Source organism: Larimichthys crocea, chromosome II (assembly GCF_000972845.2).
Source record: "Larimichthys crocea isolate SSNF chromosome II, L_crocea_2.0, whole genome shotgun sequence".
Lineage (NCBI taxonomy): Eukaryota > Metazoa > Chordata > Actinopteri > Sciaenidae > Larimichthys > Larimichthys crocea.
Window position 1 is genome coordinate 2,410,839 of NC_040012.1, and position 27,574 is coordinate 2,438,412.

General features: G+C 42.6%; 1 protein-coding gene across 7 annotated transcripts in view; it reads left to right on the plus strand.

The window, feature by feature from the left end:
- Positions 1–27,574, plus strand: part of LOC104935900 (contactin-associated protein-like 4) — a 160,709-nt gene that overhangs the window by 61,632 nt on the left and 71,503 nt on the right. For all 7 annotated transcript variants that reach the window (XM_027291868.1, XM_027291863.1, XM_027291864.1 and 4 more), the window contains one exon: positions 22,871–22,981. In XM_027291868.1, coding sequence (XP_027147669.1) covers positions 22,871–22,981 — 111 coding nt within the window. The remainder of the gene's footprint in view (positions 1–22,870; positions 22,982–27,574) is intronic.

Genomic DNA, 27,574 nt, shown 5'->3' on the forward strand with positions numbered 1-27,574 from the left:
ATTGGTTATATTTGGTGTCAGCTGACATGGTTCAATTTACAGCTGCCATCACAAGTAGCATTGTTTTATGATGCTACAGCACTGTTGGTTAGGTGTAGGCACGGAAAACATCTTGGTTAGGGTGGATGAGTGCTACAGAGCTGATCTGTGGTGTAATACTGTGCACGGTGCAATCCTACGGCTGCTGCCAAAGGAAAAAGACTGTCTGACAGCAAAGTACAGCAGTGAAAATATACTTCACTCAGACTGATATTGATTTTTTTTTCCTAGACAGGCCTTTTTTATGTGGCTAAAATACATTTACTCTGCCTCAGTGACAGGATCTCTGTCTGCCTCTCCAAACTGGGAGTGTGCTGACCACCATCTGCTGAGTGTAACACACTGGCTGTGGATAAAGTTCTGCAGCTATTGCTTTAAAGTACAGTGTGTCTGCACAACAACGTAGCGAATTTCTCTCTGGCCATAATTACGGGAGAGGGCTTCGTCATTTGGATGTCATTTCGGGGCACTGATGCTGTCCTTCTTGGGAGGACAGTCTCAATTTAGGAAGTGTTGGCTGGCTCCTCTGAGCTTTGAGATTTGGGGTCACCCTTTCTGTACGCTCTGTACCACTGACAGTATAAAGAATGCATGACGCTGAAGAGTTGTTTTGAAGATGCAGCCTTATTGGTAGACCAAAGCAAAGACGTGGATGATCAGCAGACCTGAGGCTGGTGTTCAAACAAGTCATCTGTAACCACACCCACCTGTCAATCAAAGCGTCCACGCTCTTAATCCTGCATAACTTCAAACTTTAATGTAACCTGAACAGTTGAGTTGTATATAAATTCACCCTCAGTACAGTTGTCATGAACGGGGAAATTAGCTACAGAGACCAAAACTGTTTTTTGTACCAGGCTGTAAACATGTTTATTTCTGCTGTGAAGTTTTGAACATGGGGACTTATGGAGACTAACTCACTTCTGGAGCCAGCCTCAAGTGGACGACAAGAGGAACTGCAGTTTTTTGGTACCTCACTTCACATCCATGGAGGTCACTGCTTGATCTTGGCAGAAGCATAACTCCAGTTTTAGAAACAAAATATCTAAACTGAAGTCCAGACTGCCTCCAGCTCCTTCGTGCCTGTCCATCACATATTTTATGAAAATGAATTTATTTACAAACTTGTCAAGCTGCATTCTTTTTTTTTTCACGCTGTCACACTTATTCCTCCTCTTTAGTTGGTTGTCTCTCCCTCCCTCACTCTCTCCTCTGTCTATGTCTCTGTTTTTCTCACCCAACCTGACCCAGCAGCACACTCGTCATGCACGGACCATAAACCACAGCAGCATAATAAGTGAAGGCTGTAGAGGTGGAGGGATCCCAGCCGCAGGTTTTAAGACTCAGCGTCCCCACATCCCCATTTTCAACCCCCCTCCCTCCTCCTGCAGACGGCTCACTGTTCATTACGGAGGTGGTGCTAAATGACAACAAAGTAGAAAATACATATTTTAAACAGCCACAGATGGCGCTCTGATGACTTGTTAGCTGTAGTGAATGAGTCACTAGCGATGAGATTCAAGGAAGTCGGTGCGTGAAACAGCTGCCCCGCGGGGCTGTAAAGTCACTGTGCGTTTAATCGCCTTCTGATATTACAACACGAAAGAGTCGCTGTGTGTTTTGCAGCTCCGAGACTCCGGAAGCCAAATGACAAAAATGTAAATGAAAGTGTGCCTTTGAGCCGCCTCTGATTCACTGTTCTACTCATTGTTTGCTGCAGGTCAGTTGAGGTGATAAAGGGAAAAAAAAAGGTGAGATGTTCTTTACGCCTTTTTTCTCATGGGAAGAAACACAGAATGACTCCATAAAGGTTTGACACTGTACAGTAAATGGCTAAAACATAAACACTGAAGCAGTTAGAATAATGTAGCTCGGTGGCTATAGTACAGGTGATAAATCATAGTGTTGGTGGTTTGATCCCCAGCTACTCCTGTCCAAATGATCAAGTGTCCCGTAGCGATACTTAACCTTAAATTGCTCCTAACCAGGCACAGGGCTCCACCGTGGCTAGGGGGTGCTGTAGCCACATCACAAATCTGCATCGCCCCAGTAAAACCCTCTCAAGTATTTCAGCGCTTTGATATAATGTAAAAACAAGTGTACATCTGTTCTCTTGTGCTGGTGAAGATATTTTCTAGAAATATAGATACAGGTCTGGTGGTGACACTACAAAGAAAAGATTGAACAATCCTCTGCATGCACAATGCTGTAGTGTTATTGTCTCCCGACGTCCCGTAATCAGATATTAGGACATCATTATATTTGAGACCAGGTTAAAATTAACAATGTTTCTTCTGAAGACTTAAACAAAATAAAATGTCCTCTTTGTATCTACAACCTGATGGTGGACGGTATAGAGCGAACGGCCTCGCCCTCTGCCTTTCAAAAAGACCTTGTCTTGCCATATATATTTTTTGGATGGAGAGAAAGAGCCATTGCTGGAAATGAACCCAGGCTGCTGCGGGAAGGACTCAACCTTGATGCTTGCAAACTGTCGGCCTGCCCTGTCAGATGTGTTAAACATGTTAAATATGTTGCATCGAATCAAAACGGAGGTGGACAGTCTGAGGATTTTTGATCGAGATCAGGATCTAAGGCGTATTTTTTAGGCGACTTCGAGAGATCGTGGTATTTAATGTCCTCTAAGTTCTGTTTCCAAATTTCACAAAACCTTATTGACTAGTGGATTAGCTCCACATGAACACACCAACAGAGTGATGGAGGCAACTGTGTGGCTGTGTTGATTGGACTTCACTGGCTCTTACTTGGTTGATGTGTTGTAACCAATGTTGAGTTGAGTCATGATTATGATTATGTTATCTTTTAAACTTCAAATTAAACTCAAAGTTTTAATCGCCATTTTGAAACCTGTGTGCAATATTTTGCATTAATGGTGCAAATGGAGATTAATGGGCTAAACTCTGGATACAGGACATTTCAAAATTAAGAAAAATAATTGCAATTTAGCTCGTGGATCATGATTGTGATTGAATAGTGTGTTTAAATAAGGTGAGTGACTTAGGTTTCTTTTATCACTCTTCACGGAGCAGAGAGAAGCTGCTTCTCCTTTCTTTACCGTTTATTGGTTTGCTGCTGTGCCTCTAATTGTGCCCTCAGAAAGTTTGGTTGTCTTGTGACTTGTTTTGTTCTGATTTATTTCACGGTCCCTCTGAGCGCTGCAGCACTTTTGATTTGTGTCTGTATCAGTCACTGGATTTAATTAGCTTTGCTGTATTGTTGTGGTTTCTTATAGACACCTTCAGAAATGTTCAATTCTTTAATTTGTTTGTTTCAACTTCTTCTGAACTGATACAAACTTGGTATAGTCCAAACGTGCCAACCTGGAAGATTTTAGTTGTTTAGTTGTGTTTCTGACAGATTTTTTTTAGTAAAGTTTGGATGTCTTTGGTTGTAAAACTTATTAAGCTGCAGAAATCTTGTTCCTTTTCTTGATTTTATACTTAATGTTGGATATAAACGGAAACAGAACAAAATGTTACATGAAGCCTGAAGCCAGAGGACTGAAACGTTTAAACACAATGAGTGGGAGATCCAGTGATGGTGTATGGGGTGGTTCTCGGCTGGTGGTGGCAGATATCCAGAGTGCAGGTGTGTAGATGTGAGCTGAACGTGGCAGGTTTTCCTGTGACAAAGTGAACAAAGTTAGATGGACTTTCCACACAAAAAAAGACTAGCACTGGAGTTGGCCATCGCCTAATTACCACTAAGGAGGCTGAGCAATCTGGCAGAGTCTGGGAGGTAGAGCCAGTCTTTTAAACTCCAGTGTTTGATTTGTGAATCAGGGAACAGGTGGTGAGATACTGACCTTTGAGGATATAAAGTACAAATCAGGTCTTTCAAACGCCCTCTTTAGCCTTGACCTTCCTAAATTATGCTAATCCACAACACACAAAGACGTCTTTGTAAATGAAATCCAATCCTTTCGTTTCAGCTCCGTCCAAAGGCTGATAGGTGACAAAAGAAGCCAAATTGCTTTCGATGTAACCGGTGGAAAGTGTGTTAATTGCTGAGGCTGTTTCAACACTGAAGGATGAAAGACGTGTTGACAGAACCATCCTAAAGAAGGCTTGTCCTGTTAGATCTTAGTGCTGCATTTGACACCATTGACCATCAAATTCTTTTACAGAGACTGGAACATCGAATTGGCATCAAAGGAACCGCCCTAAGCTGGTTTAAATCGTACTTTTTAGATCGATCTCAGTTTGTTCACGTCAATGATGAATCCTCCATGCAGACCAAAGTTTGTCATGGAGTCCCACAAGGTTCTGTACTTGGACCACTTCTATTCAGTTTATATATGCTTCCTTTAGGGAACATCATTAGGAATCATTCTATCAATTTTCATTGTTATGCTGACGACACCCAATTATATTTATCGATCAAGCCTGATGCAACCAATCAATTAACTAAACTCCAAGCATGCCTTAAGGATATAAAAAGTTGGATGACCTACAATTTTTTGATGTTAAATTCAGACAAAACTGAAGTTCTTGTAATTGGACCCAAACACCTCAGAAACTCTCTTTCTAGAGACTTAGTTACTTTAGATGGGATCACCCTGGCCTCCAGCTCCACTGTAAAGAATCTTGGAGTTGTTTTTGATCAGGATTTGTCCTTTAACGTCCACATAAAACAAATTTCGAGGACTGCATTCTTCCACTTACGTAACATCGCTAAAATCAGACGCATTGTCTCTCAGGCGGATGCAGAAAAACTAGTCCACGCATTTGTTACTTCAAGGCTGGACTATTGTAACTCTTTGTTATCAGGCTGCTCCAATAAGTCTCTTAGAACTTTGCAGTTAATTCAGAATGCTGCTGCACGTGTTCTGACAGGAACCAAGATCAGAGATCACATCTCTCCCATTTTGGCTTCCTTGCATTGGCTACCTATTAAATCTAGAATAGAATTTAAAATTCTTCTCCTTACTTACAAAGCTCTTCATGGTCAGGCACCATCTTATCTAAAAGAGCTCATAATACCTTATTACCCCTCTAGAACACTGCGCTCTCAGGACGCTGGGTTCCTTGTGGTTCCTATAGTTTCCAAAAGTAGATTGGGAGCCAGAGCTTTCAGCTATCAGGCTCCTCTTCTGTGGAACAAACTACCTTTCTGGGTTCGGGAGGCAGACACGGTCAACACCTTTAAGAATAGACTTAAGACTTTCCTTTTTGATAAAGCCTATAGTTAGGGCTGGCTCAGGTCATCCCTTAGTTATGCTGCCATAGGATTACACTGCCGGGGGACCCCACCGAGGGTTATGCCAGCCAGGCACGGTATTGGTTGAAGATGCACACATCTCCCTTACCGAAAACTCTCTCTCTCTCTCTCTCTCTCTCTCTCTCTCTATCTCTATCTCTCTATATCTTTCTCTCTCTCTCTATCTCTATCTCTCTATATCTTTCTCTCTCTCTCTATCTCTATCTCTCTATATCTTTCTCTCTCTCTCTATATATATATATATATATCCATCTCTCTCTCTATATATCTCTCTATATTTCTCTATATCTCACTCTCTCTATATATATATATCTATATCTCTATATCTCTCCATATCTCTCCATATCTCTCCATCTGTGGACATGTCTCATTAATGCATGTTACTAACCAAACTTCCCCGGAGTTTCTGTGCTCTGTCGTCCAGCAGGTTCTCGTGGATCGTGGCTGCTGCTGTGATCCTGCATGACACCCACTACATATATTATTACTGTCATTATTACTACCATATCTATTACTGTAATCATTTTTATCATTCATTATAATTCATTGTCATTTTATCAGTCATTGTACAATATGTTTGTGTTGATTTGTCCTGTACACGTGACATCCATTGCACGTCTGTCCGTCCTGGGAGAGGGATCCCTCCTCTGTGGCTCTTCCTGAGGTTTCTTCCACATTTTTTTCCCTGTTAAAAGGGTTTTTGTGGGCAAGTTTTTCCTCACTCGAACCGAGGGTCTAAGGACAGAGGGTGTCACTCCCTGTACAGATTGTAAAGCCCTCTGAGGCAAATGTACTTTGTGACTTTGGGCTATACAAATAAAATTGATTTGATTTTGATTTGATCCTCGGCGTTACTGCGGCGTTTCCACTAATTGAGAGGGAAACTGGAGGCCACGTCCAGCGACAGAGGCAGAGAGAAACAAAATGAGTGAGAGGAAAATGGCAGGGAAACACAAACAGGCTTCAGATAACCGCTTTAGGTTTTCATAAGAAAAAAGAACAAACCCAACAAATTCTCCATCATCGGTCAGACCACAGTGGAGTGCTCTCTTAACCTTGAAGCAGCGCCTTGAAGAAATGTGTAAAGACCAACATGTCCTTACTTTACAGAAATGCCTTTACATCGAGGTCTAAAACTATAAATGGTCCTCAAAAAAAGACTGAAATTATCTTTCATCTGGCTGTGAAATGATGAAGGGGGCGTTTTCTAATTTAAATTGCTACTTAAAGTAAAAAATGTTGCAGTTACATCGAGTTCATCAGTGAAGTCTGCGAGTACAATGTCACAGCGTGCTGTTCCTGTTAAGTCAAAGTACAGTTGTATAATGAGGCTTTTGAAAAAGCTCCTTTGGGTGTAAAATGAGTCTCCAACACAAAGCCCATACACACTTGACCCAGCAGAAAATCTGCATTGTACTTCATCTGTTCCATTAAGTTATAACAAGTAGAAATTAAACATTTTGTCTACTCAAGACATGCAACTTACTGGGCTAACTGTTTACAAAGAAATGTTGGCATTATTTGGACTCTGTTTCTGGTCATCTGATCAATCTAAGGGCGCGTTCACACCGACAAGTCCTACGTGGAACCAATGTGAGGATGGTACATGAGGCAAAACTTAAACAGTCCAGAAATTGCAAACAAAAAGTCATATGGTGGAAAATCTGTTTCAGTAACTTTATCTGGTTTTGATGTTTTTATGCAGGTGCACCATTATTGTGCATGTTACATGCTTCTGTGGGCAGTAAACAAACTACTGTTGTTTTAATATATAGGTCCAGCAATAATTGGTCTTTTTCCATCATTCTGTGATCAACCCTGATCTCATTTTATGCTGCAGGTGGCAAGAGTCTGCAAAAGTGAAAGTAGTTGGTTAACGTCCCTCGCTGAGAAGTTGAAGATGCAGCAATAAATAAAGCCAGCTGGGCTTTAATGAGTAGTCAGCCATTTGGCTGGCATTTCGAGGAAGACGCTGTGCCAGCAGACACAAGATCACAGATGAGGGCTGGCTTTGATGAGCAAATGTGCTGCTAGTTCACCAGTCACCAAAATAGGGAGACAAAAAGGTTTTCTAACCAACGAAATGACACGTAGGCGTGGCTCTGGTGCCTCTTCAAGCTGGACCAGAGTACAGTTGTTTGGTCTGCACCAGAGTCTGGCCCTAAGTCAGTCACTTTTAGCTCTGTTTTTGGTCTCCACCAACTCCTGATAGAAATATATTGCTCTTCAGCTGCTAAATGCTGCAACTGCAGCTTAGGTATGTAACAGTTATAGTTATTTGAAGACTGGTGCCTGCTGCTGCTGCTTGAAATGGGATTCATGAGAACAGAGAGAGCCAAAACAGTAAAGTTGTGGGTCGGAAAACCAAAACAAGAAGTTAAAAGAGGCTAAAATGCTCATTATAGCTGCGAGGAACTGCTGAGACAGGTAGTATTTCCCTGTTGGTTCATAATACATGTCCTAATTTGACCTGTCGTTAATATAACATTGTTTGTCGATGTTGTCCAGGGAAAACAGGACGAGGAAAACAATTTATTCATTTCATCGATCTTCACAGTGATGCCACGTTGTTCTACAGCCATTATATCGCGCTGTCACATTCAATTTGCGCGTTAAATAATGAGGTCACTATCACCCATGTAGGGATTGTAAGCACCCTAGGGGTAATTAAATGAAACAGTGGCACATGGAAACTTTAGCCGTTATCGACAGACAGAGGAGGATTGAGGACGGGTCAATAAGGAGACTTGTGTGCTCCCTGTGAGAAAGAAAGAGATGAGAGAGAATTCAACTTTAATGGGAGAAATGGGTCACTGCTGCTGGGAAAAGAACAACAAACACCAAAGAAAGTCCAAAAAAATACTTCCCATTGTGTGTAGTGCGTGTCTCACTCACTTGTGTTAGATATTAAATAAGCTGTTGCCTGGTGATGATGGTTGCGATACTCTGAAATGGAGCTGAATCGAGGATGAATCGGTGCTTAACAGGGACCTGTATAAGGGTGAAGGATGAGCAAATAAAGCTTTAGATGGTTTTACACATTTTACAACATTTATTAAAATAAACTCTAGTTGAGGACGGATAAAAGAACATCAGAAGCTGCAGAGTCGAATTAAAACCTCGTCGTCTGGATGGTAAAGCTTTTGGACGTGATAACCAACAACAAGCAGAGAGAACTGCAGCTTCCTGAACCCAATAATCCATCCTTCAGCCCACCTATAGTACATAATTCACTTAATAATAGTTCAGTACTGCATTCTCCACATTTCATTTGTTTCTGTACACTGCCAGTGCCGGGGGCAAGGTCTGGCTAAAGCTGCTCATCGGAGTGAACTGAAGGAGCTGAGGAACGTCCTGAGAGGTTTGATAGTTGTGTTTCTTCAGCTCACAATAATTCAAGTGTCTTTTTTTTTTTAAAGGTAATTTTTTGGGCCTTTTATGGTAGGACAGCTGAAGATAGACAGGAAGCGACACGCAGTAAATGGCCGTCCGATGCAGGATTCGAACCAGGGCCAGCAGCAGCGAGGACTATAGCCTCCACACATGGGGCGGCCGCTTAACCCACTACGCTACCGACCGCCCCAATAATTCAAGTGTCTTAAGCAGGAGGCCTAAATCATTCCTGTAAGTGTGGCTGCTTTTCGTCCCCGTTTAATAGAGACGCTCATCTCAAGAAGCAGCAAATCAAAAGAAGCAGCTAATTCTTAATCGCAAAAAAATTATATAGAACCTTTTTCAAAATAAGATTTACATTGCAGGGGACCCAACAGAAGGCCGAACAGTTACAATCGAGAATAAGTAGAACACAACAAAGACAAGAACAGGCAGAGCGATAAAACATTAACGGGTATTCTTTGATTTCTAAGCTTTTAGAAATCAAAGAATAGCAGAACTGTAATAAGAGGCATGAATATATATAAGACCAGGGAATAAAAAAAGGGAAAAACTGACATCAAAAAGGCAGGCCTGGCTTTCAGGGTAAGAAGATAACAAGATGATAAAAGAAATGATAAAAAGACGACATCAGAAAGCCTTTAAGTTTGAGGCACAGAGGGTTTTAAAGAGAGAGAGTTCAATCTGTAAGCCTCATCTCCTCGGGCAGGTCGTTCCAAAGTCGAGGCGCCCTGATGGAGAAAACGTGGTCACCTCTAGTTCTGAGCCTCGACCTTGGGAGGTTTGCAGGGAATGTCGCCATAGTCACATGAAATCAGGCCAGCCGATTTCAGTTAGCGTGTTGTAAAAAACATGTTGTCAATGTGCGGAAAGACATAGATTAGTATACGTATATTTAAACTTTTCGTAGCCATGACCCGGCCGAGGATCTAAGGCTGCAAACTGGCTCGTATGGGGTCAACATACTGGCAATATAGTTGGGGGAACAGACCTGGACTGGTTTTAAAAGTCAATCCTAAAACACAGGGAGCCGATCAGGGTGATGTGATGTTTGTCCACAGAGCTTCAGTATCAGATTAATCATGTAGGAACAAGATAAGTTTGTGATAAAGTTTAAGTTTAAACACAATCACAATATAAGTCAGATATTTTCCTCTAATCATTCAGTCTTATAATAGCTCTCACTTTCCTTGTTGCCATCTTGAAGTATAGCTACTTTCTTTTTCCCGTCTCATTTCTATCAGTCCTCCCGGAGGCTTTTATCTCCCCTCTGAGCTGATTTAGAGCCACCAGAGTGTGTGCTATAATCATAGCCTAATGACAGATAATCTCAAGAACACAAAATGACTTTAATCCTAGCCTAATGACAGATAATACTGCCACACTCCTACTATATGCGTGTGTGTGTGTGTGCGATGATTTGCATTTTCATCCTCGACCCCGAGCCTTTAAATGATGATGAGTCACTGGTTCATCGGAGGCATTCAGAGTCCAGCGTGAAGTTTTAAACTTACATCTAAAGGAAGTTAAACTTTGTGGAGTCCTGCCTGAAAGTCAAGAGCTGTGAGTTATGTACGAGACAAAGACTGTCGAGGACGTGAAATTCATTCATATTCAGGTTCCGACCTGATGTCCTGTGATTGAACTGACATGATGGACAGGTAATCATATTTCCCTCGCCTTGAACTCGGTGACCAGTGTCTCAGCTAATTGGGCTGTAGGATCTGCATGATTTGGTTATTCACATACTCAGCGTTGAAGGAAACGGTTTGATTATTCAGCAGCTGCAGGCTGTGGACGGATTTAATACGCGTTACATTAAATTATTGAGATGCTGGAGGCTGAATGGAAAAATTCAGAGGTGTTATTACTCAACCAATGAAGGCTATTGGGTACGTTAAGAAAGAGCTGGTTATTTAAGCTGTGCAGGCTCCAGGGGAATATTAGAGCTGCTTGATTAAATCTCTGAGCTCATGAGGTATCCCTCATGTTTGTGTTCCAGGATTAATCCGCTAAAGAAAATGCTGCGGATGGAGAGTGTAAACCAGAGCTCATTCCAGGTGTCGCAAAGCCTTATTTCATGCGAATTTATTGTTTTTCAGTGGACTGCTTGTTTGCACTGAGGAGAACAAAGCCCTTGTAATTTTCGTGTGAATATGGCGATATTCCAAGATTCTTTTATGATTCATGAGAGGGCGGCATCAGCGAGAGTCAGGATGAGGAAGAACAAAGAAAGTAGCTGAGGATAAATCTCCTTCATATTTCTTCTTTAGTGTCATTTATGGAAATGTGTTCAGGCAAAGTGGAGCCATGAACGGGATCTGATGAAGTCAAGGTTACGGAACGAACGTGGAGCCACCGGTCATGAATCTGGATTAATGAACCCAATGAACAGGTAGTTAAGTGAAGAGCTGACAGAGGATGGTTGTCCGTCCAGTTGATGTTAGGATTTGTTGGACTGCTGTATGTTTTCAAGGCCGTTTCTAGAAGAAGTCTGGCTGCCCCCTCCTCCACCAAAAAAATGAAGCCATTTATCACGCGGCACCGTCGTCATTGAAGGTGACATGTTGTCGCTTCAAATATCAGCTTTCATCTGCTGAGGTCAGGATACTCCATCACTGTAAGACAGTAGACTCAAACAACAAATGGATTTTACTCTACAACTCTATTTGCACCAGCGGATACATTAGTTATGACTACCGTAATTGGATATTTTACTGGGGACATTAAACTTACCAACTGTAACTGCATTAGTTACCAAGGTCACCATGCTCTTTCAGTCTCCATTACAGCGGGGATTATTCTCTGACGAGACGGATCGTCCGCACAGAAGAAAGTCGGTGCAAACGTGACACATTTTTCCACAGAATGACACACGGGCTGCGTTCAGGCTGCATAAGTGACTCGAGTGCTCATAACAGCGCAGATCGCGTGGAACATGATCCTTCATGCCTCAGTCTGAACAATCACGTCTAATTTTCCTCACTTTGTGCGAGAGTCTGAGTGCTGCTGTTGTTGCAAAATAACGAGGTGACGAACGACACATTACGATGTTCCCCCGGACAACAACGTTTGAGCTCATGTCCTTATGGAAGAGCTCCACTTTGTGCTGTCTCCTCTCTCTTCTCACATTTTGCAGCATAAAGCAGATTCATACTAAAAGGACTGGCCTGTGCACTGTGACCAAAATCTCATCTCCTGTACATAGATTCATATCCAGATAACAATACGTATCCCGATGTGCCACATTTTCTTTATATTCAGTGAATGGACACGATTTTAGGGATTTGTTCTCCGCTGTATTGTTTAGTTGTCTTTTCCCCATCTGGTGCAATAAAGTATATCTCATAATATGTTAAATAGTTTATGTAAACGACCACATGGAAAGGCATATTTCTGCACAGGTCAGTCTTTACGGGCGCCACAGTCACCTCAGCTTGGAACCTCAGCTTTGGGTCTTTCTGTGTGGAGCTTGCATGTTCTCCCCGTGTCTGCGTGGGTTCTCTCCGGGTTCTCCAGCGTCCTCCCACAGTCCAAGGACGTGAACTTAACAGGTTAATTGGTGACTTGTCCAGGATTTACCGCGCCTCTCGCCCAAAGTCAGCTGGGATAGGCTCCAGCCCCACCGTGACTCTGATGAGGATAAGCAGTTACAGATAATAGATGGATGGATGGACAGTCTTAACAGATTGGAGTAACAATGGCAGCTGTTATGTCCTTCCATTTCCGTGATTTTCTGCCATGTTAATGTGCTGCAGGCAAAAGCCTCTTGTAATGTCTGGGGTTTGTTTTGAGCACTTATAAAGTTCCAGTTCCAGCCTGTGTTTGGGTCTTAATACCCAAACCATGTCCATGCAACAAAAGCAGCCCCTCTTATATAACATACTGTAGTTTTGTCCTCCTCGTGTTCGTAGATTAGCCCTTTCTGTGTCACCTTCACGCTCCTCCATTGTGTTTGTGCATGCAGATTTCTCGCTGCATGCAAAAGTGTGATTTGTGCCACGGTGAAATAAACGATGGAGCAATATTTTTCTGTCATCATATTGCACAGCCATGCTATGGGATTGTAGGCCTGCTGCGTTGTTTCCGTCAGCCCAGTTCACGTCCTCCAGGGAGGCTTAGCTTTTCTATTACATTCTTCAGTTATTCAGCATTAAGTTCGAAGGCTTCTTTATTCTGTCAGAATTCTCCACTATAAACGGGTCAGAGAAGTGCTTAATACTTTATATTAGACTTGCCTGGTCATTATCCGCTTCTCGCTGTGCTCCCTGCTGTGCATGTTAATGCCAGACATCAGCCAGTGAACCAGTGTACATGCATCACTTTATACTCCAGAGTTCAGGCTCTTCACACATAGAGGCTGATCACAGTTCAGCATTATTTCCATATTTTTACGAACCGGGTGACCACGGCCCTGCAGAATGTTGCTCCATGGCGACTGCAGATGAGAAGAAGCCGGGTCGCTCGGTTTGTATTAGGAGAGGAGGACGGAGCTGAGTCAGTGGCCATTAAAGACAAAAGGGTAAGGCTGAATTTCAACACAATGAGGCAGAGCTTAATCTGAGCTCAGCACTCAGTGAGGACAGAGGAGGAAGAGCAATAACAAGTGTGAGAGGATAAACTTTAGGGGTCAGAGTCTGCGAGCTGTCTGGTTGGAGTATTCCCTCTGTGTATCTCACAACAGCAGTGACATTTTCCACTGCCTTTCCCATTTCATCCCTCAATGACTTTTGCTGCATGTGTGTGTACGGGCCACCATCTGCTTTCTGGATGCTCCGCCTCACATCTTCGGGATGATTTGACTTCATAAGACGAAGCGGGAGGCAGAGGAGGAGGATGACAGGAAGGACAGAAAGTATAAGGGAAAGTGAGGAGTGTTGAGACAGAAATGAGCGAGAGAGGAAGCACACATGGTGAGGAGAGTGGAAGACGGCCGAAGATAGCATGAATAGAAAACAAGAAGAAGATGAGGATTAGTGTGAGAGGAGAGTGTCTCACTAATAGTTTCCCCTGTCTGTTTCCCTGCTGTGGCATTCTCAACTGCTTCTACAATTTCACCCCCGCCGGCTTTTAAGGGAGTGTGAGTGTTCAGCCCTCATTTTTGCAGCGCCCCAAGAGTACCGTCTTTCTGGAAGACTGCACAGGTATAAATATTAATGCCAGGCCAAAAAAAAAAAAAGTGAAAGTTTTAGAAACAGCTTTATGCTATTGGCTGGATGTGTCCATGTTCATGTCGGGATGAGCTTCACTTTAAAGACATTAAATCAATCTGATCACATCTGTTTATTACTGTTTTAAAGCTGCAATCAATATGTTTAATTCAACAATGTATCAAATCGATATGTGTACTCTGAAAGTAGTACTTGAAACCATTATTACCCAAATCTATGGTTCTATGGAGCGTGTCTTTTATTTTGGTTCACTCTCACCGCTCCCATCAACCAGATAGACGAGGTTGCCGTGTCACCAATATTGGATCCAGTCAGCTGTCATTGACGCCCTAACTCTTTGTGACCAAAGCCAGCTCAAACGTGACTGGTCAACTCTACTTGAACTACAAACAGAAACTACAGTATAATGTTTCCAGATTCATTCATACATTCTGCATTCACTTGCAGATAACTGCTAAGATTGACTTTTTATTTTAGTGAGAAATCTTAATTTATGAAACAGTGGTTCCTAATGCCTACAGTCGCCGGTAGCGAGTTCACAAGGTGTCAGAATCCAAAAATATAAATACAGAAGCACAGTTTATCTTTATGGATTATAATGACACCAAATTGACAAGAAGACCGTCGACATATGATATCTCGTGTTTTCAGAGTGATGTGTTTTCACGGACACGTAAGAAATCATTCAAATGTCGTATGTCATGTTTCAAATGGCAGTAAACGGTTTCTGCTTGTGTGTTTTTAAACTAATTGTAGACATGTGTTTGTCACAATCTAAGATATATGATGACTGTTAATGTTACAGTCATTGGAATAGCTGTAAAGCAGACTGGTCTATGTACTTAAAGTGTCTGTAAAGGGAGCAGCGAGCAGCTTTTGATATTTCTGATCTATGGTGTAAACTTCTGCTCGGGTCGTATCTGAACTGAGCTCTGTGTGATGCAGCTCCTCGGGGAGCAGAGCGTAGCTGCAGGAGCTTCGCAGGTCTTGACGGGTCATACCACAACACTATGATGAATTCTAACCCAGAGAAATAAACAACGGCAAATTGAATTTCTGTGAAGTGCATTATCAACTTGGAGATAAAATTGACCTCGAGCTTCGGCGGAAGATTAAATTAAAGGCGGACGGAGAACAAATGTGTGTAATACTGGTGCATCAGTGGTTTGTCAGTGTTATCTGGTGTAAATGTGCTGTTCTCCTTATCCAGCGTTTTACTATTCAAGCAAGAAGAAAGCTCTCATCTTTTTGGACTAAAGTCTCCATCTTCTTTTTCATAGATGAATCTGTTCAGATGGACGTGACCAACACGCTCTGACAGGAGATATTCACCACCATATCCCACATTTTCACCACTAATTGGTGTCTGTCAGGACTTTAGCCCCAGCTTCCCCCCAATTACACTCACATGAAGCTTTAGCGGTTGAGTGTAAAAGTTCTGCATCAGTGCTCGTCTCCACAACTCCTGCAGAGGACAGAAACTCCTCTCTTGGTTACAGTTAAATCTTCAAAGCCTTTGTGTTTCCAGCCTCGGGAGCTCGGAGTGATGGAGAACATCACATTATCTGCAAGGAGGTTTTTTTTTTAAAGAGCACTTATCTTCTAATGTCTCCTGAGGGAAGATGGCTGTAAAGTAAAACTAAGTAGATGCTGTGGTTGCAGCTCCTGCTGTGGTTTAGTGAAGGTGTGGAGAGGCTGCACACACACACACACACAGATCTCCACAGATGCCTTTGGTCACGACATCCAATTTCTCTCCCGTGGAGCTGATATAAAACATGTTATTGCAGTGTCAGTGCAGTGAGGTTCTCTGGTCTCCATGGACAAGCAGTGGAGGTGTAAAGCTCCTCAGGTTACAGGGAACATGTTTCCCCTCACCTTTATTTCAAAGATAGATCTTTCTTTCTGCCCACCCATCTTCTCTACTGGACCACAACTGTGGTTTATAGATTAGCAATGCGCCTGAAAGCCTTGTAATAAACTCGGTAAAGAAACACAGTATTTCCCCGTGTTGATGAGATGTTTCCTTTGGCTACAACAGCTGGACATCCATAACGTAACCACCAAACTCACTGATCACTGATTAGTTGGCTTTCTTAATGCCAGCGCTCCCTTTCTCTCATTCACCGTCTACGTCGCTCAACCAAGTTAAACTTCTTTGTGCAGCACAAACTGCAAGACAGACACAGATTTAGAAGCTGGGTTCATGAAATAATCAAAGCCAGGACACAGCAGATAGATTATCAGAGTTTATAGTCCATGATCTCCGCCTGAATAGTTTCAGTTTCAGAGACTGTGGAGGGATCCAGTCGGTCTTGATCGTTGGCACCATGTTGCATAACTAAATACATAGCTTAGAAAATTGCTTTCCTCACAGTCCCCACAATCAGCTGATGGATCGCACAATCTTCTATTAGGTCTGCTATCCATTCACACCGCAAATGATCCACACCGCAGATGGAAACTCAACTAAATTGGTAAATTGCCCTAGAATTCACCATGTTGTGATAACCAGGCATGTAGTTTAACACAATATCAGCTTTATATTGGTGATAACGGCTCAACTGTAACTTTGCACTCTGATAAATATTTGGAGTGTTTGGTGCCTGTGAGAAGACAAAAGGGTACAGTATGCTGCTCTGACGCTCATTTGCATAAAAATAGTTCCTCTGCTGGTGCAATGCAGAGTTTTCAATTTTATGAATCCCCAGTGTCCAATTCAGTGTTTCATTTTTGAAATAAATTAGATTTGCAGAGGTGCTAAGACGTTGCGAATATCCTTGTGCCGTGTATTATGTCTGAATGACAGGGCAGAATTACATTTCTTGCCAAACATTTCTTTTTCCCATGGAGACTTGTTGGTCTACCGCTCTCCATTAACAGACATTTACAGGCAAATATATTGAAATTATTTACTTAGTGCTGCCGGTGAATTAGTGGATATTTTATTATTACATATATCACCCTGGAGCCATTAGTATGAGTGATGTAGCCTGCAGCGTTCCCTCTAAATCTGCATAACTCTGGCATTGTAATTCACAATGGATGTTGTTTCGTCTTCGGCAGCGTTTGAACTCTGGAAATGAAAATCTCGTTTCTCAGCAGCTTGTTTCAGCTCTCTCTCTCTGTGTCTCTCTCCCTCTCTGTTTTTATGTGATTTAAACCTCACGGTTTAAAGATGAAGAGATTCTAAAAGCCGCTGCGACGTGACTCGTCATCGTTTTGATCGCTTCATTTGGTTGATGTCTGTCTCCCACACGCCACCTACACCTCTGCTCGGTGTGGCGAGCCTCGCTGAGGAGGATGATTGTTCTCTCCTTTTTTTGAAGGCAGCTGTAGTTTAGTGTAATGCAGAGTGGTGTGTGTGTTCATTAGCATGCTGTTTGTGCGGGCTGTATTCTTGCACATACAGATCGTGCTGTACATAATGAGCTTATTATCTGGCATTTTCTAGCCGGATAAAGGTCGGAGGCCAGAGGGAGTCAGCATTATGCAGGAGTGTGTTTGACAGCTGGATGAAGAACTGGAGACGAGGAACAAATATTCTTGTTGTTAGCGGAGAGATGTGGAAGGTGCTGAGCTTCTCAGTTGGGTAGTTGTCCAATAGTCTGACAGTTTTCCGGACGGTCTTTGAATGTTGAGAGGAAAACTGGCAGGGAGCTAGTTCTTCTTAAAAGTATTGAGGGATGCTTATATTTCCAGGTTTACAATAATGTGCCATGTATCCTGACACTTTTTATGTAGGATGGGTAAGGATGTGGTGATTCCACCTCAATGTGAAACATCTAAATTGGCATTTCTTCTCAAGCCTTGAAGGACTGCACAGGTTTCTTTTCAGCATAATTATTTAATATAATCTAATATGGTGAGGTCTGTGATGGTCTAGTTCTAAGGTTTTATATGACTGCTGCTTGATGTCGCACTTAGAGCCATCCAGACTCAATAGAGAAAATCGTTTCACCTCACAGATCAAAAACACACTTTGGACTGGACAAAAACCAAATTAAACGCACTAAAATGTACCAACAATCAGACACTGTTTAACTCACAGAGTTCGGTGTGAAAATATTTGAGGAACACGCTGCACAGCTAATGCTTGAGGACAAATGTGCCGTCAGTAGTACAGTAGTACATCCACTAAAAGCGTCCTTGTCTAAATGTCATTAGTCTAACTGTCTGACAGCGTTATGGAAAGGTTCTTCATAACACTGTAACTTCATTCAGACTCTTTTAGTCTCTAACTCTGAACGCCTTCAGGTCAAAGTGCAGATAGAAGTTGGGCACATTAGTCCAGATGAACATTGGCGTTTCCAGCTTGAGGATGACTGTTAGTGCTCCGGAGCAAAAACAACCATCGCTGGAGCCTCATTATCCTGCTTACTGCTACGTGCTCTGAATGGCTAAATAAGTGGAGTCGGCTCATACTGAGAGACACTGAACTCTGGGTTTGTGGGGCTTACAGAGCTCTGAAGTGCAGGACCTTCTGTTCGCTGCTGTTTGTTGAGGTGATGGATGGAGCTCATCGGTATTCAGGGTCTCCGGCTCTGTCATGGACTCTGTGGGTACTTTGCTATTCAGCAAATCAGCACAGAAGTAAACAATGCAGGTGAATGAGCCGTGGTCTCCTTCTCTGTGTCTGGTAATAATCTGCCACGTTGGAATGATAAACTTCACAATGTATAGATGGATGAATTGGCCGGAGTGTGAGTGATGGGTGTCTGGGATATTTGATTGAAATGAAAAGACATTTCCCATCACTCAAACGTCAACATAATGGTTCCCTGCCCTTGCTGCTTGAGTTTTGTGTGACTTCCCCTTCCCTTTATTGTTTCACCTGAGGCAAAAACTTTTTTTTTGGGTTAGTATTAGATCACTTAATGTTGTTATTCTGCAACTCAGTGGAGAAAAGACAGCAGAGTCGCTCCCTATATCTTATTATAGATTGAAAAATCATCTCTTCCCAGAATGACATATTCTTTTCATAAATGTTGCTCCTCCAGGTATTGTCATTCGTTAAGGACTCATTGTTTATTCCGCTGTTGACTTAAAATATAAATGTCATAGTTAAATTAAAGTTACCCTCCATAAGACGTCGAAGCTGACAAAAAGAGACAGAAGGTGCGTTTGTTTCCGTGCAGCAGTTTAATATTCAGGAAAGCTCTCTGTTCTACACAGCCGGGGTCGGTGTTGAGGTTCAGTGGCTGCAGAGTCCAGCAGGTATTCAACATTTTGCTCCATTTCCCTCTGAGCTGTCTGCGTTCGTGCTCCACTGCTCCACACTGTCAGGGACGTCCACTCTTAAATGCCAAAGCTCCGCTGAGGAAAACTGGCCCAGTGTTTTTAAACTGCTCTGCTTTCTCTCTGCTGAGCGTTACCTCAGCGAGGCTGTGCTCTCACCACACATTATCTCCTCAGGGATTACAGCACTTGGTATTGGAGAGGCCGTCCCTCTCATTTCACCTTTTCAGACTACTGCAATTCACCTGCTTTTCACGCTGAGGGCTCCCCCACCACCCACAGTAACAAGTGTCTGTCAGGCCAGGTCTGTCTGCGGGGGTGAAGACGATCAGAGGACCAAAGAGCTGGAGGCCTCGTGATGATTGCTGAGTAGTTAGACCTCATTTAAACGGTGGGATTAAATATGCATGAAGCACAAAAACACTCTGTTACTAATTATCATTGACTCTAAAGTGTAATACAACATTAAGATGCTCAGTGATAACCGCTGTAACAAACATAAAGAGACTGAGACAAAGAGCTGAAGGGGTTCCCATGTGTTGGATTACATATTCACAGACTGTAAACGTCTTCACATGCATATCTGCAGCTTAACAACTTAAACCTGCATTCATTAGAAAGTATTGTTGCCTTAAAATGTTTTTTTGCCAATATTCACTCTCTGTTTTGGTCTCCACCAACTCCTGGGAGAAATATCAGAAATGCTTTGGTGATAATTCTCTGAGGATTTGTCACTACTCATTAGCCATTTCATGTCATGTAAAAATATTGATTATCCACATATCAAACCACATTTTGGTGCCAGCATTTCATAGTAATATCTGTCCAATGTATTTGCATTCTGTAGATGCCTCTACAAAGTATTTTTTAATTGCTATTTTATTGGAGTATTTTTAGATCATGGTATTTCTACTTTTTACTGAAGTAAAGGATCTGGGTGCTTCTTCCACTGCTGCACCACCAGTTAAAAGATGTATCGACCCTTTTCATCGATCTCTTGGCTAGAAGTGTATTTCCCAAAATGTGAAACTGTTTTCAAGATTTCAGTATAAAACGGCAGCACTCGTGGTTTCTGGTGGTAACAGTAAGTGTGTTTTTAATAATACAAAGTTCTGTTCAAAATGTATCAAACGCTGGAGGCAACAAACAGGCCTTGAGTGGCTGCTGTCAAAGAAATGCAACAGAAGAAAAGGAAACTTGTTTCTGTGCTCAGAGTGGAGCCAAAGCAAACGTGACAAACAGAAAGACGACTGTCATCAGACAAACATCACAGAACACATTTCATGATGATTGTACCTGTATAATTATGTGACAATTAAATTGATTGTTTGCTCCGCATCCATTAACTGAAATCTGTCATCACCACAAAAAGCAGCAAGACCAGACATGTCAAACTCAAGGAGATCATTTGATATGTCTGTTATTAACCGCACTCCCACCGCTTGCAATACAAATCCCACAATGCACTGCAGCAGCCGCCACACAGGTCAAGATACTGTCATTGGTCAAGACCCGTGTACCGCCATTATTGACACACTAATCAGTGGTCAGCGGGTGAATGCAGAGCGACAGAAGAGTTGACTTTGAGAACTAGGACTGACGAGGCACACAGGCTGACCGACATGAGGTGAACGTGTCTGACTGGGTGATTTGAGTTTGACACCGCTGAGTTAGACCAATACATCGCAGACCGGCTCAACCTCTGGCCCTCCACAGTTTATTAAGCTGTGTTAAGCGGAGCTCTGTTCTTGTTTTTACAGCTGAACACTGTAATTATATCAGCAGTTCAGCCATAAAAGCCACACTAACGATTAAAATGAAAGATGCTGCGCTTATAATTCCATGTCATTCTCTTCGGCTAAATATTATCCGATGGCTGTTGTGACATCTGTCTGACTCACATGAGAGATTCAGGTTACAAAGTCGCCCCTTTGTACAAATGTTATTCTCTTGGCCGTGGTGGATATCAAGAGGCAGATGAAGACCTTGTGTTGTTGAGATGAAGTACACTGATGTTGACAGAGTAATCAAAGCTAAAGCCTCGTTGTCAGAGTTGTGAGCGCGGAGATCGGACCGCACAGCGTGAATCATAGTAATTGGCTCTTGTCTCGGAGGTGAGAACAACATCCATTAACAGAGAGGCTTTAGATGGAGGCAGCGCTGGTTTGGCTTCACACTTTGGAGCTATGAATATTTACTGAGCCGATGTTTACGAATGCGTGTGTGAGATACAGTTACACCGTGCAGACGTCTCATTAAAGAAACACTCATTTCTACTGTGTGTCTACTGCAGCAACACAAGCCCAGTGCGCTCGAGTTAATTTATGTGTTTGTGTTTGTCCTGTGTAAGATTGTGGGAGAAGTCAATTAAAGCTTAATTAACACCAATTATGGCTCTATGTATGATATATGATGCTTTTATTGCAGCCGATGACCCATAAAAGTGCGACACCTTTTTGCTTCTGACAACGCTGATTTGTCTCCATCAGTTTGAAGCCTGTAATGAGCCGCCATTCATCTCCACATTATGACATGATTGCAGCTTTCATTCATCCAACTGGACATTATTACACTGTTCATTCATCTAATATGGCGGCATTACAGCTGAAAGACCTGTTTCCACGTGGGGGAACATTAGACCTGCTTCTCAGTGATTACACTCCACCCTGACACTCGTGTGCTAATAACCAAATCAGCAGTTTTTTGAAAATTGCACCCTTCGCTCTCGTGAAACCGTCACAGACTAAATAAAGTCTGAATGTAGATCATTTTCACCTCTCGGCATCCTGCTGTTTTTTAACAACACTCGGAGGATGATGCCTCTCGTGCTGCGTCTGATAATGTGATGTCCTCACTGTGACACACTGGAGTTTTGAAAGCTTCTGTCTGACTACTTGAACCACAAACCTCTCCATACTAAGAGACAAGACCTTCCTGCCGCCGTGCACGGCTTTCTGCTCGCCGAGGGTTGTAATGTCAAACGCTTGTTTTCACTTAGTCGCCATTGAACCTGCAGCTCGCTGATAAAACTCCTCTTCAGCTGCTCAGTGGTGTTTATCCAGGCTGTTACTTCTGGTATTCTGCTTTTCTGAAACATTAAGTTCTGCGTCACTCAAGATAAGTGCTCCGCTACGTCTGCTCGAACAGTTCACTATTCAGAGCGTCTTGGTTTTTTTGTCTGTTTCGCTCTGGAAAGATGAATGGATGCTGCTGCTGCTGCTGCTGCTGGGAAGTTTTCTTTGGGGCCTGTACTTTGCCCGATCAAGGGAGGTCGATCTTTAATTATAAATCTTCGCTTCAAGTGGGGAAAGAACGAAGTGACTCTTTGGAGAGCGATGTGATTTGACTAAGAATGAACGCCTTAGTTTAGCTATACTGTACTACTGCAGGCATATATATGGCTCCGGGGAGAGTCTAATAAATTGCCTCCAATTAAATGAAGTGACAACGTTGGTTGAAAGAAAATTAAGAAAATCTTACCCGACCTCTGTAGTTTGTGTGGAATTTAAAAAAAGACGATATCTCTGGTTCTGCTGCATCGATTTTGATCATTTTAAAGAGAATAAAAAATAAAAATGACAGTGTTATAAGATCATCTATAGGAGATACATTAGTTCTGCTTACAGCAGCTGTACAGATGTCAGTAGTAGAAAGAGCAAAGCTAAAGCCACAGTACATCACACAAATGTGACAAATTGACCCTATATATGATTTCTAATTTACTTCTATGAAAATATTTTAAAGACATGACTAAGTGTGTGTTTTTCTGCTTTCTGATTGGTCGACAGAGGTGTGTGACAGCGCGCTGGTGTCCAATCTGCCGCCGTCGTCCTTCAGGAGCTCCTCCCAGCTGTCCAGCAGTCACGCGCCGGGCTTCGCCAAACTGAACCGGAGAGACGGTGAGGACGAGTTTGACTCGATAAGACTGTTCCTGTGTTTGATCACATGACATGGACTCATCAGACCGGATACTGAACTAACTAACTTTGCTGAAATCATATGTTTATTGTTATTTTTGTCAGTGTATAAAGTGCTGCAGGAATGAGTCCTTAAACCTGGAAGTGAGTTGGCTTCAGGCCGCTGCTAACCTCCAGGTCGGCCTACAAAAATACGTCATCCCTGCAGCACAATAATTTCTGCGCTGCCTGTGAGCTTCTCTCTTAGTCCACTGAAATGTGAGTCTAACAGACAATAGAGAGGAAGCAGCAGTGCCAAATCTCTCCTCTGTTACTGACAAAACAGCTCTGCTGCGATTGCACTCGGCGGAGAAGAGCTGTTGTTTAAGCTCAGGACGCAGAACACAAAGCGTAACGACGAGGAAAGTTTTCAGTGGATTGACAGAGACTTGCAGGGAATTCACCGTTGAGAGAACAAGCGATAGCTGCTTTGTCCCGTCTTTATTCTCCGTGGGTGCTGTTTGTGTTGAAGGTTTCAAGCCAGAAGGATAAATGTGAGTGTTGTTTGTTTGACCCAGCAGGGAGTTCAGAGCTGGATGCTGATGTGAGGCTTTGACAAAATGATGATCACGGTTTGTTGCGGAGCTTTCTGCAGGGAACACGCTTCACCGCTTTATCCTGACATCAAAGCTCAGAATCAGCTGGGAGGGTGAGACGGGTTTAATCTGGATCTGAATGATTTTCACCATCTGAGAAACTAAAGTAAACAGAAGCCTGCAGAACACTGCTCAGTCCTCTGTTTGTTTCACGGTCCAGACTTTAAGCAAACGGCCTTTGTGCCGCAAAATGCTGCCAGTCTTTGTTTGCTGATCTGGCTTTGGGTTTTGGTAACAGTTGAGAAGGCTGGTACATCCACTCCACCTGTGCCAACACACTGAATTATAGCTTCAAAGTACAAGACTGCCAACTTCACAATCCACCAGCAGAAAGAAAGGGGTGGGCAGAGGTCACGTTGATACTTTAGATCATGTAGTTGAGACTGTAAGAGCTCATTTTCATCGTTGACCTTTACTGATCCGAAGCCGCCATAGCGTAATGCTGCTGGTCTTTCATTAACTGCTACAAGAGACAGGCGAGCTAAAAATGTCAGATATGAGAAGAAATCAAAAATATATGAACACCTGCAGTTAAACTCTTTAATGAAAACTGTGACCTGCGAGCGCTTTCAGAGCAATTCTCACTCGAGTACTTCTTTATATCACAGCGGGCGACAGACACTTAGAATACCCCGAGAAACTTCTTAAGAGTTTGGGTTCAGGTCGTTCTGCTTGGGTCTTATTTCCACACCTTGAATGATTCCCAAGCGATGCAAAACATAAAAGATGAACATTAGAATATGCCTTTTTTATTTCCACACCTTGAGCACGCTGTCGCTCTTTGAATATAACAAAGCAGACGTTCTGTAGGGCGGGCTGTCACAGAGTGCTAGTGCAAAGGGTTACATGAATATTCCCATTTAATATACTGTACGTGTTGATAGGTTAGACTGTCATCATTTTGGTCACTGTGGTCATTTTCAAAAAGAATGCAGTGTCATAAAAATAATCAGCGATACAATGCACGGCAGTTAATACAACTGAAATCTTTAAAATATGGTATATGGTATCGTGGGGCTTGGTTCGACTCCAGCCCATGGCCTTTTGTGCTGCTTTCATCAACTGTGCTGTCTGATTACTTTGAACACAACCCTCATAGTATAATGGGTGAGTCTAAGCTACACTGAGCTGTGTAGCCGGTGATGTCCATCGGTCTTATTTTATCTTTTCTTTGTTCACTAAAGTCCTTCATTTTCATTTATTAACTCCGGCCTTGTTCAGACAGTCAGCCCAAATCCATTTTTTAGCATATCCAGTAAAAAAAAATCCTATAAAGTGTGGAGAGCGAAATAAATTGTGATTTTTGTATTTTTTTATCTGGGTCCAAGCCACAGGACGTGTTTTTTAAAATGCAATTCCAATCAGGTTTCCAGAGATGTTTCTCAGTTTGGACGCTCTGGCAAATCAAACACGAGACACAAAATTATTAACTGACTATGTTGGACCACATGACCTGAACTACTTCTATACATTTTTTAATTCAAACCTTTTAAATAATTAACTTTTTCCACATTCAAATGAAATTTTGATTAAAGTTACAGCCCTGCACTGGACGACACATTGATGATGTGTTTATGACCACCGTGATTTTTTAAAAAAAATAAAATGTCTTGACAAGGACGGCGGTAACATTCATGCATTTTTATAATCTGCTCTATTAGGTAGATATGGAAATCTGCATGTGTCACATTTCCTCCTCAGCAACATTTATGGTCCAGGATCCCAGAGAGCGATTCCAGCTGTTCGCTGAGGAAATCAATGAATAAATGAACGTCTCCATCTCATTTCCATCTCCTGCTGCTGCTGCTGCTGCTAACACTCTGCCTGCCTCCTCTAGTTGTTCTCTGAGGAGCAGCTTCACTCTCAATTCATTTACCCGCTAAGTGAACGGAGATGATCAGAGTCTTAGAATACCACCTACACAGCATCTTTATAAGGGATTTAATCAGTCAGCCGTGCGGCTGCAGTCTATAACGTTACACGCATTCAAAATCATCCTGACAATGCTTACAAGGAAATGTACAGATGGTGTAGCCATCTATCATAGCAGCACATCTCATGACACAAAATATGCACGTGCAGCTGACTTCAGTATTATATAAATCTAATTGGCGTTCAATCAGGGCACGCGAGCCCTGTGTTTTGTGAACTCTATTAACTGGCAAGCTGAAGTCAGATACAATGCAATTCAAATGATCGGCTTGTTTGGACCGTTGGAGTGGCGTATGTGTGGTGTTTGTAGCCAAACAATTTGGTTTTTAAATAACACATTATTCTCATGGCACACCAATCAAACGTTGTCCAGCAACCAGGGACGATCTGATGCTGGCAGTTCTCTTTGAACTGATCAAACAAATCCTAATAAGACTCCAAAAATATGAATTTCTACTGTGATTCAGAGACACTCGTCGTACTATTGTGTTTAAAAGTGGCAAGACGTCTTCAAACATGCAAGAAATATTCAGAGAAAAGCGTTTTTTCAAGAGGTTTTTATCATTTGTCGTGAGCTGGAAACTGACGACAGATCCATTCATTTTTCATAATTACTTATGCTTATCAGAATCACGGGGGGGTTGGAGCCAATTCCAGCTGGCACTGGGTGAGAGGCGGGGTAAATATAACCTGGACAGGTCGCCAGTTCACCACAGGGCACATAGAGACAAACAACCATTCACAACTAGAGTAGATGTCTTCGAACTTTGGACTGTGGAAGGAAGCCGGAGTACTGGCAGAGAACCCATGCAGACTCCTCACAGAAGACGAGGTTCAAACCAGGAACCTCTTTGTTGTAAAGCGCTAACCACTGCAGCACTGTCCCACCCTGACGACAGATCTGGTTTTGTAAACTTCACTCGAGTTGGACCACAGCAGTGCTACAGAATGTTGGAAAAAGTTACGCCACATATAAGACATCACGATATGAATTCAAGTCTCATTTACTGCTAATACAAGGCATGCACGAGCTGCGTTGCTCGTTCTACTGTCTGCGTACTGTTGTGGCAGACTGATCAAACTTCATCAAACACAAAGAAAGATTAATTGAACATGTCAAATCTGACCAGACATCTCAAGGACAGACCGCAAACAAACATCTGCGTTTGTTGGAGAAGGTTTGCTTGCCAGCCGCTCTGTGAGGCTGTACCGAGGCACAGTCAGCGGGCTAACGGGCTCAATGTTAAGCAGGGGTCATGTTTATAAGGGTCGTCACTTTAGCTCAGGCTTTATGGCTGAGACTGAGGAAAGTATTTGGTCACTGGAAGGAAATCAGTTTGAAGACGTTCACTGGAGACCTTGATGCACTGAAGCTTGATCAAGGAGAATAGAAATGAGTGAACCACTGTGCAGATCACCTCCTGACGGGGCAAATTTAAACCCAAACCTGGACCTTTGAGATCTGCTAGTTTCCAAGTAAGGCTTTAACTTTCCAATTTAAAGATGTGTGAGGATTCGGCTGGGTATTACAAAGAACTATACTTACCTAAGCTGTCTTAACCCACACTGGATGGCACTCAGAGGCAGACAGTCAGTCTGCCTGTTAGATTTCACCTTGGTTTCTTTAACAAAGTTGAAAGCTTCAGTCCATCAGCACAGCTGCTCTGTGTAGACAGACAAGAATACACAGTGTTCAACTTCATGCTTTGAAAGAGGCACAGGCGGGTTACCTGTGGTCTCCTTTACATTACATTATTACATTACATTACATTGCATTTAGCAGACGCTTTTATCCAAAGCGACTTACAGAGGAGGACATAAGCTGAGAAAGGTGTAAAGGAGCACAGAGTAGTTGTTAGTTTTGTTAGTTTTGTTAGGCAGGGAAGCATTCTCGAAACAGAAAGGTTTTTACAAGTTTTTTAAAGGTCGAAAGGGATGTTGCTGTTCTAGTAGCCGTTGGTCATTCCACCATTTGGGGACGACCACAGAGAAGAGTTTAGAGTGACCT